A 12,387-nucleotide genomic window follows, 5' to 3' on the forward strand; every position below is an offset into this window, starting at 1 on the left:
AGGGTTTGTAGCGGCTGAGAGTAGGTTAAAGAAATAGTAGACGCAGAGGTGTGGAGACGGGGAGGAGTGAGCCTGTGCAAAGGACAGCAGCCAGGCCCCTGTTCTCTAGCGGGGGATAGAGAAGGTACCATGAGAGAAAGCCGTTGGACCTGCTCGCTGGGAGTCCTGTGTTGGCCAGCCAGGGCTGCTCTCACAAAATGCCACGGGCTGGGGGAGCTTACATATCGGCAGGTTGTTTCACACAGTTCTGGAAGCTGCACATGCGAGATCAAGGCGTCTGCAGGTGCGGCTTCTCCCGAGGGCTTTGCTGGCATGCCGATGGCCGCCCTCTCGCCCTTTCCACCTTATGTGTCTGTGTCCAAACCTCCTCTTTCTGAAAAGACACCAGTCAGAGTGGAGCAGGGCCCACCCTCATGGCCTCATTTTAGTGTCATTGCCTCTCTAAAGGTCCTGTGTCGTCCTGGCACTGTGGCTCATGTCTATAATGCCAGCACTTTGGGAGGCCGAGGCAGGCAGATCACCCGAGGTTAGGAGTTCGAGACCAGCCTGGCCAATGTGGTGAAACCCCATCTCCACTAAAAATACAAACATCAGCCGAGTGTGGAGGGGGGCACGTGTAACCCCCCTACTCAGGAGGCTGAGGCAGGAGAATCGGTTGAACCCAGGAGAGGGAGAATTGCAGTGAGATGAGATTGCACCATTGCATTCCAGCCTGGGTGATAAGAGCGAGATTCCATCTCAAAAGTAAAAAATAAAATAAAATAAAGGTCCTGTGTCTAAATTCTAAGGTGCTGTGGTGATGGCTGGAACATATGAACTTTGAGGAGAACATGGTTCAGTCCATAACAGGTCTTGGATAGCAAAGTAGAGAGAGATTCCGGCGGAGTTGGCTGTGTGAGAATAACTCAATCTCTGGGCTCTGGATTCCAGGGGTTTGGACATGAAGTCATCCACTGAGCATGGGGCTCTGCGTGGGTTCCTGCATATTTCCCCACCAGAGTGCTTATGCAAAATGTGCCTGGTGTGTGATGATGAAGAAGTGGATGTGGATGGTGGTGATGGTTGCACAACAGCGTGAATGTACTTAGTACGACCAAGCTGTCCACTTAAAAATGGTATAAATGGGCTGGGCACGGTAGCTCATGCCTGTAATCCCAGCACTTTGGGAGGCCGAGGCAGGTGGATCACCTGAGGTCGGGGGTTCAAGACCAGCCTGACCAACATGGAGAAACCCTGTCTCTACTAAAATACAAAATTAGCCGGGCCTGATGGCTCATGCGTGTAATCCCAGCTACTCGGGAGGCTGAGGCAGGAGAATCGCTTGAACCCGAGAGGTGGAGGTTGCAGTGAGCCAAGATCGCACCATTGCACTCCAACCTGGGCAACAAGAGCGAAACTTTATCTTACAAAAAAAAAAGGTATAAATAGTAAATGTTATATCATGTCTGTTTTTCCGCAACCAAAAACATGTGGATGGAAGCATTGAATCTTTCTGAATGCAGAGCACAGGATCCGCTGGCACTCGGCGCTGCCCCCACACTCTGATCGGAGCCTCGTGCTCTGCTCCCTCCTCATTGTGCCTTGATGAATTTTTCATTTGGTCGAGAAGGGCTCTGTGACTTGCTTGAGTCCTACGTGAGTCCCCACCAGTTCTTTATCACTCAAACAACAATTCCCGGTGGTACACTGTTTTAGAGTCATGGTGGGGAAGGAGGAAGGTATTTTCATTGCTGAGTATCAGTGTGCGTATCACACAAGCTCCCCCAAATTTTCCTTTGAACACAGGAGGTATTTATAAAGTCCTCTTGCACCTTTAAGGTTTAATGACTTTGGATATACACTTGTTAGAAGCAAGCTTGTTAAAATTGTTGTTTGCTAATCAGAATCACATTCTTTGGGGAAACTTAGGGCAGGGAGCACGAATGCAATTTAGGAAATCATTCAGCAGCAACTGGAGAATGTTCTCAACGAGTTAGAAAATTGGATTGAACAATATGCTATGAAAGATGGCGGTTGTGTTGCTGCTTAGAAATGTGAAGTGTTTTGTATTAAAAGTGAATGAATTACACTTCCATTTGCCATTAACAGTTTTACTTTAATCATGAATATCTATCGAGGGTTGTGAAGAGTTGTGTTTTACAACTATATGTTGCAAACATGAAGTGGATTTTATCACGTACAAAAAGTGAGGGGCACTTAGATGAAGGGATGCTAATCTGATTTGCTGCCTGCTATAGATGTGGTTGTATTCTAGAAAGCCTCAAATTCTCAGAACCCTGCCTCTTTGAGTCTCCTAATCACATCTCCCAAACTGTGGCCTACCTATTTGTCTCAGTCCATTCAGGCCGCTGATTCAAAATAGCATAAACTAGATACTCCATATAAACAACAGAAAATTGTTTCTACACTTCTGGAGGCCAAGATCCCAGATCAAGGCGCCAGCAGTTTTGGTGTCTGGAGGGGGTTCATGCTCTGGTTCATAGACGGCTGTCTTCTCATTGTGTCCTCAGGTGGTGGAAGGGGTCTGGCAGCTTCCCTAGACTGGCCCCTTTACCATTCGTGTTGGCAGACTCTCATGAAATAGGCCTCACCTCCTAATACCATTACATTGGTGATTAGGGTTCGGTAGGAATTCGGGGAGGTCCAGTAACATGCAGGCACAGCACTAGTTCACCCTTCCTGTTTCAGTTTCTCCTGGGACTCCCCTACTTTTAAGCTACATTCCAAGTCCTCGAATGGCAAATGGCCCTTTGCCGTCCACCCCATTCACCGTTCCAGCCTTTGCCCAGGCAAGCCCGGTCCTCCAGCCATGCAGACATCTGTGGGGTGCCTGGAAGGAGGCGTGACTTTCTCAGGTCTGCCTGTCTGTAAGGGCATTGTTCCTGCTGGAATAGTATACCTGGGCAAAAGAGAAAAATGAAAGACAGAGATCTTACCTCCTTGCCTTTTTCTTCTGCTCCGCATTGGCCATGACGCTTTCGGAGTGCCCACAACCCTCAGTGCTGCTCTTGATCCACCTGTGTGTCCTTCCCCAGCCCCCACACTAGACTGCAAATGCACAAAGGCGCCTTTGCACAGTGCGTTGGTGCCCCAGGACCATTGCACCTGCTGTATCTGCCAGCAATGCCTCCCCCAGATATTCTCATGACTCATACATCACCTCCTTGCAGAGAGGCCTTTCCTGGCCACTCCCTCTAAAGTACAACCGTCGCCTGGCTGTCTCTTCATGGTTTACATTACTACCCGATAGTATATTTTCTGTTTGTGTAGTGAGTGTCCCCTACATGATGCAGGGTGTTGTCCGTTTGCTGGACCAGTAGATGTAGTCTCTGCACTTAGAGTAGTCCTTGGTACGTCATAAGTGCTCAGCAAATGTGTCTTGACCAAATGAATGAAGGTAGTGACTGTATCTGTGCCTTCCTCCTTCCCTTTCTTTCTCCCTTCCTCCCTCCTTCCCTCTCTTCCTTTCTTTCTTTCTTCCTCCCTCCCTTCGTTTCTTAACAGAGTTTTGCTCTGTTACCCAGGCTGGAACGCAATGGCACGATCACGGCCCACTGCAGCTTCTACCTCCTGGGCTCAAGTGATCCTTCCGAGTAGCTGGGACTACAACTGCACACCACCACACCCAGCTAAGTTTCATGTTTTTTGTAGAGATGGGGTCTCTATGTTGCTCAGACTGGTCTTGGACTCCTGGGCCCAAAAGGTCCTCCTGCCTTGGGCTCCCAAAGTACTGGGATTAGAGGTGTGAGCCACTGCACCCAACCGACTCTATCTTTCTCATCTCTGTCACCTCCGACATTGTATATGTCAGCCCTTTTTTTTTGAGACAGAGTCTCACTCTGTCGCCCAGGCTGGAGTGCAGTGGCATGATCTCAGATCACTGCAGGCCTCCTGGGTTCAAGCGATTCTTGTGCCTTAGTCACCCGAGTAGCTGGGATTACAGGTGTGCGCCACCACATCCAGCTAATTTTTGTATTTTTAGTAGAGACAGTGTTTCACCATGTTGACCAGGCTGGTCTTGAACTCGTGGCCTCAAACGATCCATCTGCCTCAGCCTCCCAAACTGCTGGAATTATAGGCATCAGCCCCTGTGCCTGGCCTCTTAATGTAGTCTTTATATGGGATAAGAGTTAAATAACTTGTTGCTAAATCAGTCGCTTATTATTTGTTTGTTTTATGGCACGACTGGAAGATTTTTACTCTTAAAAATTTGGAAAGTATTTTTTGAGATTTGCATAAGAAGAATAATTTAGAAGAAATTTCAAGCCATCATTTACAATGTTAGTGTAATCATTTATATTATCTCATCTACAATGGAAGATGTTAGGACGACAACATTTTGAAACCTTTGAGGTGGCTGTAACTGGATGGATATAGCACCCCATGAGATTTGATTGTTAACGTCTCCGTTTACATATGTATATAAAGGGATTAATGGCAGGCAATTTTGAAATAAAGGGAAACGGTTTCATTAAAAGCTTTAGGTACTAAACCTGAAGAGGGGTATACCAGGTTGGGAAACATAGGTTTAAAATAAGCCAAACCTAAGACATGTGAATGGGGAAAAATTAGCCCAACTAAGATATGTGAAAGGGGAAAAATTAATCCCTTTGGATGTCAAGGATTAAGTGTTAGTTTCCATATCTGCAGTCTGGAGTTGTGGTTCTGATCACAGGCTCTGTCTCTATAATACCCGCTTCTGATTTCTCAATCCTGAATTTCTAGAAATAAATGGCCGCATGTGGGTTAAAGGGAAGATTGGAGAACCGGGCTAATACTTATTAAGCATGAGTTATGTTCTTGGCCATTGTTACAGTTTAATGCTTTTATTTATTTATTCATTTTTTTTCTTTTTGATACAGGGTGTCACTCTGTCAACCAGGCTAGAGTACAGTGGCCTGGTCACAGCTCACTGCAGCCTCAACCTCCTGGGCTCAAGTGATCCTCCCACCTTAGCTTCCCCTTGTAGCTGGGACTACAGGTGTGCGCCACCACACCTGGCTAATTTTTTTTTGTTTTGTATTTTTTTTGTAGCGATGGGGTTTCACCATATTGCTCAGGCTGGTCTTGATCTCCTAAACTAAAGCTATCCACCTTCCTTGGCCTCCTAAAGTTCAGGGTTTGCAGGCGTAAGCCACTGTGCCTAGCCCATGCTTTTATTTCGTAGAATGTGTTTATGAGTTCAACGAGGTTAGGTAACTCACCAACATTGTCAGGCCAGTAAGAGGTAGAGCAGGGATTTGAACTCCAGACTCTGTTTCTCCGGAACTCTGGCTCTGACCCACCTTAGCAGGTTGTGCCATCGCCGTGTTGCAGATGATTGCTCTATGCAAGGACTTGGGAACAAAGCAGGGATGGTAGGAGCCCTGCCTGTGGTCCTCAGGCTCCATACGGGGCTACTCGGTTATTTGGAGACACTGCAGACCCTTGTGGGAAGGAGGCTGGACTGAGCTCCGAGGGGTCTACGTTTACAATGTAGGAGAACTTTGAGGGGTACTGTAGAAAACAAACAAACCCCAGAAAACTTGACAGTTGAATACTGAGGTGGGTCTTATCTTTTGAGCCACATGATTTGGACTGTTTGGATTCTGTTTTTTCACCTTATTCAGACTGTTTAGGACTAATGAGAGAAGTTTTGCGTCCTGGATGAGGCCAGGAATACGGAGGAGAGTCACGCATCGCTAGCATTTGTTTTCCTATCTAGTATTATTTGGGAAGAAGAGTCTGGAAAATGCACTCTGGCAAAGGTTACCAAGAATCTAAGCCTTTGGGTAGGGGGTGTTAATATGTATATTATAAATTATCACATAAGAAACTAAGAAAAATGCCACATCATTGGCCGGGCACGGTGGCTCACGCCTGTAATCCCAGCACTTTGGGAGGCCGAGGTGCGCGGATTGCCTGAGCTCAGGAGTTTGCGACCAGCCTGGGCAACATGGTGAAACCCTGTCTCTACTAAAATACAGAAAATTAGCCAGGCATGGTGGTATGCGCCTGTAATCCCAGCTACTTGGGAGGCTGAGGCAGGAGAATTGCTTGAACCCAGGAGGCGGAGGTTGCAGTGAGCCAAGATCGTGCCACTGCACTCCAGCCTGGGTGACAGAGCCAGACTCCATCCCCCACCCCCCCAAAAAAGGAAAGAAAAATGCCACATTGTTACATTACCTCGATCTTTCTTTCTACCCTGCAATTCTACATAGCAGTAAAATAATTAGTGTTTTAGTCAAGTCAGGTTTTTGAATCTCTGTGTTGTTCAATCGTTTTTCATGATGGAGTATGTAACTGTTAAACTAAGTTTTAGAAAAAAAAAAAAATTACACTCATTGCCTCCTTCCCAGACTACTTTTCAGGATTTCTTCATAGCAAGGCTCTGAGGACCTAGCAGGTTGTATTGGTTTATATTTGTGTTTAGTTTGTATTTAACCTCCAGATCTTTGACTACTGTGTTGTCTTTGTCTGACTATGGTTTCTGAATGAATGTTTTTCAATGTGGAGCACCCCTATTCATGTGTTTTTTTCACCCTGTGCCTTTTACATTTATAGGTGTATTTGTCAAACTTTGCATGAGAAGATCACAATTTTAGTGACGCATCAGTTGCAGTACCTCAAAGCTGCAAGTCAGATTCTGATATTGAAAGATGTAAGTAGTTTCTAGAGGTTTCCCGAACTTGCAAGTACTCAGGTGTGTTGAATCCCCTTCTTCTTCCTCCATTTCATGTACCTTTCTTCTCAGAGCTGGGATTCATATTTTTGAGTGTTAACTCAAAAGACCTGTAGAAATGTCACTATTACATGCCAAACCTTATTACTGTAAAGTATATAAAATTGCTACCTCACGGTTACTACATTGTTAAAGATAGTGATGTTATTTCACGGTTACTACATTGTTAAAGATAGTGATGTTATTTTAATTTAGAACTTTTTGTTTACTTCTTCCATGACTTAATTCAAATTTTATTATTTGGAGATTACAGATACTAAGACCTGTTTGCCTGATTTTCATGCATAGTTTGCCTAAAGATCCTCTTCTATGAATAGCAGAAACGGCTGAGCGTGGTGGCTCACGCCTGTAATTCCAGCACTTTGGGAGGCTGAGGCAGGCGGATCACCTGAGGTCAGGAGTTCGAGACTAGCCTGTCCAACATGGTGAAACTCCATCTCTACTAAAAATTCAAAAAATTAGCTGGGCATGGTGGCTCATGCCTGTAGTCCCAGCTGCTGGGGAGGCTGAGGAAGAGAATCACTTGAACCTGGGAGGTGGAGGTTGTAGTGAGCCAAGATCATGCCATTGCACTCCAGCCTGGGCGACAGAGTGAGACTCTGTCTCAAAATAAATAAATAAAATAATAATAGCAGAACCACAGTTGGATAAAAGAACAGCCCCTAATCACAGCACCCACGTTCCTGGAATAGCCAGTGGCTAGTGTCACTGCACAGGAATTTTTGAGTGCCTGATATGTATGAGAGCCAGTATAGGTGTAAGTAAGACAACGTGCTTGCCATCGTCAGGCTGCCATTCTTCCTGGAGATAGATGCAAGGAAGGAGATGGAGGAGTGAGGTTGCCTTGCTGGGACTTGAGTGATGTGAAGGAGCTGACCATGCAGTCACCTGGGGTGGGGCATCTGAGGCCGGGGACTGGCAGTGGGGTCCTAAAGCTGGAAGTTACCTGGTATGTTTATGGGAACATCAAGGGGGACAGCGTGGCTGGAGCACAGCAAGCCAGGGAGAGCCTGGAGGAAGGTGGGCTCAGAGCAGTGGTCATCAGCCCTAGAATTAGGACAGAGGCTACTGGACATGGTTTGATCTGTGATTTTAAGATATCCTAACTGGGCGCGGTGGCTCACGCCTGTAATCCCAGCACTTTGGGAGGCCGAGGCGGGTAGATGGTCTGAGGTCAGGAGTTCCAGACCAGCCTGGCCAACATGGAGAAACCCCATCTCTACTACAAATACAAAATTAGCTGGGCATGGTGGCATGTGCCTGTAATCCCAGCTACTTGGGAGGCTGAAGCAGGAGAATCACTTGAACCTGGGAGGTGGAGGTTGTAGTGAGCCGAGATCACGCTATCGAACTCCATTCTGGGCAACAAGAGTGAAATTCCATCTCAAAAAAAAGAAAAAAAAGATCCCCTTTGTTGTTTGCTGGAGGAGCTACAGCAGAGTAACTTGAAGTCTTAGTAGTTCACAAGACAGACATAAGGGCTTAGTCTCGTGTATCAGTTTCCTAGGACTGCCAGACTAAACTACCACACATTTGGTGGCTTAAGACAACAGAAATTTATCGTCTCACTGTTCTGAGGTTGCAAGGCCAAAATCAAGGTGTGTGCAGGGCCATGCTCTCTCTGAAGGCTCCCTGGGAGAATCCTTCCTCGCCTCTTCCACCTTCTAGGGTTTTGCTGGCACTCACTGTTGGTCCTTGGCTGGCAGTGCAGCCCTTCAGTCTCTGCCTCTGTTGTCACATGGCGTTGTCGCTTTGTCTGTCTGGCTTTCTTCCTATAAGGACATCAGTCATTGGACCTGGGGCCCACCCTACTCCAGCTTGTCTTGATTGCATCTGCAACGATTCTGTTTCAAAAAAGGCCACATTCACAGGTAACAAGATTTAGAACTGAACATGTTTTTTTAGGGAGTCACCATTCAACCCACAAGAGCTAGCATGGCCGGCCTCAGCACCCCGGTCCTTAACCCTTGTCTGTTCCAGGCTCTGGTCAAATCCCTCACTGTAGGTCTGAAATCCCCTTAGTGTCTTCCAATATTTTAATGTTTCTCCTCCCACAATTTCTTCATTAAATGGTGCAAATAATAAAAATGAGTGTTAATTATATTTCATAAGATCTGTGGGCACCATTCTTCGAGGGAGATAAATGTCACATTATTGCAACAAATGGGGCATATGATGATAGCAAAGCTCTTGCAAGTCTTCCTGTGTGTGTAAGCCCCTCCTTGCTGCTTCAAGAACAGTGAGGAATCTGTCCGCTGAAGTCCTAGCATGTGAATTCTCACCCTTAAGAGGATTATTGAAGGCAGAACTGCTGTCTCTTGAGAAGCAGTTCTGTGTGCCAGCTCTTCCCCACTCCCCCAGGGATAGGGAGTCCAGGTTCCTCAAACTTAAAAACAATTAATTTCTTATGCAGAGGGCTGAGACTAGTGTGGCAAAACTGAATGCTGGTACATTAGAATAAAATCTGTGGGTGGTAGAATAACCTTTCTCCAAAACAACTATTGGCCAGGCGCAGTGCTCATGCCTGTAATCTCAGCAATTTTGGAGGTGGAGGTGGCTAGGGGTGGGGAATCACTTGAGGTCAGGGGTTCGAGACCAGCCTGGCCAAGATGGTGAAAACCTGTCTGTACCAAAAATACAAAAAAATTAGCTGGGCATGGTGGCACGTGCCTGTGGTCCCAGCTACTCAGGAGCCTGAGGCAGAAGAATCATTTGAACCCCGGAGGTGAAGGTTGCAGTGAGCCAAGATCATGTCATTGCACTCCAGCCTGAGCAACAGTCCTGCCCCCTACGCACACACATACACGCACGGTTTTTCCACTAGTGGGCACTCAGGATAAATATGCATCTATTCTTGCTGTCCACCCAGCCCCTGCCCTAACAGCAGACAGAGCATGGTTACCCCTCAGAACCCACTCTGCATTGCTCGTCAGTACTTGGCTTCTGAGGAAAATTGCAAAATTTTGTATGCTGGGAATTTGCCTAACATTTTGTTTGCTGCCGTTTGAGGAAATCAGTTGGGTCTCATTTCATGGGGTACACAAATAGTGAAGATATTTGTACATGATTTCCTATGGCTTTGTAAGGAGAGAAAACTGTACAGGGACGTGTCCCATGGAATGTCGAATTTTCAGTTAGGAACTCCCTGAATCTGTGGGGCAGTTTTATTTATTTATTTATTTTTATTTTTAAATTGATTTTTGAGATGGAGTTTTGCTCTTGTCGCCCAGGCTGCTCACTCTCTGCTCACTGCAAGCTCTGCCTACTGCGTTCAAGCTATTCTCCTGCCTCAGTCTCCCGAGTTGCTGGGATTACAGGTGCCCAGCTAATTTTAGTAGAGGTGGGGTTTCATCATGTTGGCCAGGCTGGTCTTGAATTCCTGACCTCAGGTGATTCAAGACCTCAGGCCTTTGGAAGGCCACCCACCTTGGCCTTCCAAACTGCTGGTATTACAGGTGTGAGCCACCATACCTGTTCTGTGGGGCAATTTTAGAGTAAAGACCATGAGAGTGCAGCTTATGGGGTCTGTGTCCAAGGCTGGTTCCCACACACCTTGTTCCAGCAGGGCATATGGCCCATGGCCAGTGGAGGCTTGTGGGGTGCTTCCTACTATGCAGATATGCCTGTTCCTACCTCCCTATCAGTGTTCGGTTTCTTTCCTGGAATATACTTCTCAGTTTACTCATTCCTTCAATTCTTATTGCATAAGGCTTATCTCAGTTTTCATGTTCTGTAACAAGACTCCCAATACGGTCACCAACATCTATGTGACAATGATCGCCATTTGCAACACACTATTACCCATTTAAAAAATATTCCCCAGCACCTAACACGGGGTTTGGCTGAGCACAGAGCACTCAGTTGTGTATCAAGTTGAATTGTATTAGATTTGTCAACTAGGATTCCGGACCCAAATATAATCATAACTTAAGGTCAGTTACCTTTTCTGGATTAGAATTAGATTATGTTAACATTATCACTTGCAAATGTATCTCTCTGAAATTCTTTATTTTTATTTTAGGGTAAAATGGTACAGAAGGGTACTTACACTGAGTTTCTGAAATCTGGGCTAGATTTTGGCTCCCTTTTAAAGAAGGACAACGAGGAAGGTGAACAGCTTCCAGTTCCAGAAACTCCCACACTGAGAAATCGTACCTTCTCAGAGTCTTCGGTTTGGTCTCAACAATCTTCTAGACCCTCCTTGAAAGATGGTGCTCTGGAGAGCCAAGATGTGAGTTCACCTCCTGTTAGGACATGGCCTGGTTTTGTTGACTCTTAATGGCCTCATAGATCTTTGGTCTACTCTGTTCAAAGCATCATCCTTTGTCCCAAAGTAGACTCTGTGGTTCCAAGGTCTTGTTCATGATATTGGCAGATTAAAACAGAACCAAGGCAAACAACCCTGGTTGGAGTTATCCTTTGCGTGTAGGCTGGGGAATGTCATGGAGATGAGTACTGGGTGTGTATGCTGGTGCATGTCCCAAGCTGTATGTGACTCACACTGATATTGCAACTCTTTAATTTACTGTAGCGAAATCCTGCTTTGTCTGGTGCCCCTACTTCTCTTTGCATCCAGAGGCATAATTTGAAGACCCCCTTAGACAAAGTCATGCTGTGGGCCACATGAGATTAGCCACTTTTCCTATATGTTGGCATGTTTTGATGTTGCAGGTGGATGATGGAGGTATTTTGCCCTGTTGTCAGATGCTTTATGTTATGCAGAAGTAGCACATGCAGTGACCCAACAGCTCCTGACACACAGCAGCCCATCTTCCTTCTTTTTTAAAACAATTTTTTAAAATTATTATACTTTAAGTACTGGGGTACATGTGCAGAACATGCAGATTTGTTACATAGGTATACATGTGCCATGGTGGTTTGTTGCATCCATCCCTCCATCATCTATATTAGGTATCTCTCCTAATGTTATCCCTCCCCAATCCCCCGAACCCCTGCTATCCTTCCCCTATACCTCCCACCTCCCGACAGGCCCCAGTGTGTGATGTTCCCCTCCCTATTTCCCTGTGTTCTCATCAACACCCATTTATGAGTGAGAACATGTGGTGTTTGGTTTTCTGTTCTTGTGCCAGTTTGCTGAGAGTGGTGGTTTCCAGCTTCATCCATGCCCCTGCATCTTCCTTCTTTACCTTTCAAGAGTAGGAGCTGTATCTTATTTGACTTGGCATTCCCAGTGGTCAGCATAGAACTGCTCAGTGCATCCTCAGAATCTGTGAATCTCATGCATTCTAAGTCCTCCAGGCAGAAATGTACCAGAGCTCACTTAAAAACCTATTCCTTGCCATACAATCACTCACTATCCAAATCCAGGAGCCTGAAGGATCCTTGCAGATATTCAGATTAGGCCCTCACATGCCAAATTCTCAGGAGTCAATTTCCAAAACTCAGGAACCAAATAGATTAGGATCATATACTATCCCTTGCTTTCCAAATATGGTTACTCAGACTCACTGCTTGACCCCAGTTACTGCATTGAGCTTCAGTTTTAATCCTCTGCTCTTTTATGTTTCCATCTTGAGTGATGCAGTTGAGAGTTCCATGTCATTTTGTATATGATTTTGGAACAAGTTTCTCCATTTACACTTGAATTTGGGTGTGCTAGGTAAGTGCTGGACATCCTAATGTCATCCTTCCAGGTAGCCACGCCA

The 12,387-nt window shown here is 45.9% G+C and overlaps 1 protein-coding gene across 3 annotated transcripts in view; it reads left to right on the top strand.

Moving 5' to 3' along the window:
* The window catches only part of ABCC4 (ATP binding cassette subfamily C member 4 (PEL blood group)), a 280,167-nt gene that overhangs the window by 127,415 nt on the left and 140,365 nt on the right, over positions 1–12,387 (top strand). For all 3 annotated transcript variants that reach the window (XM_021667906.2, XM_064362233.1, XM_021667907.2), the window contains 2 exons: positions 6,544–6,640; positions 10,743–10,952. In XM_021667906.2, coding sequence (XP_021523581.1) covers positions 6,544–6,640; positions 10,743–10,952 — 307 coding nt within the window. The remainder of the gene's footprint in view (positions 1–6,543; positions 6,641–10,742; positions 10,953–12,387) is intronic.

This window comes from Aotus nancymaae, unplaced genomic scaffold (assembly GCF_030222135.1).
Source record: "Aotus nancymaae isolate 86718 unplaced genomic scaffold, 86718_ANA_hifiasm-v0.15.2.pri h1tg000048l, whole genome shotgun sequence".
In the NCBI taxonomy this organism is placed as follows: Eukaryota; Metazoa; Chordata; class Mammalia; order Primates; family Aotidae; genus Aotus; species Aotus nancymaae.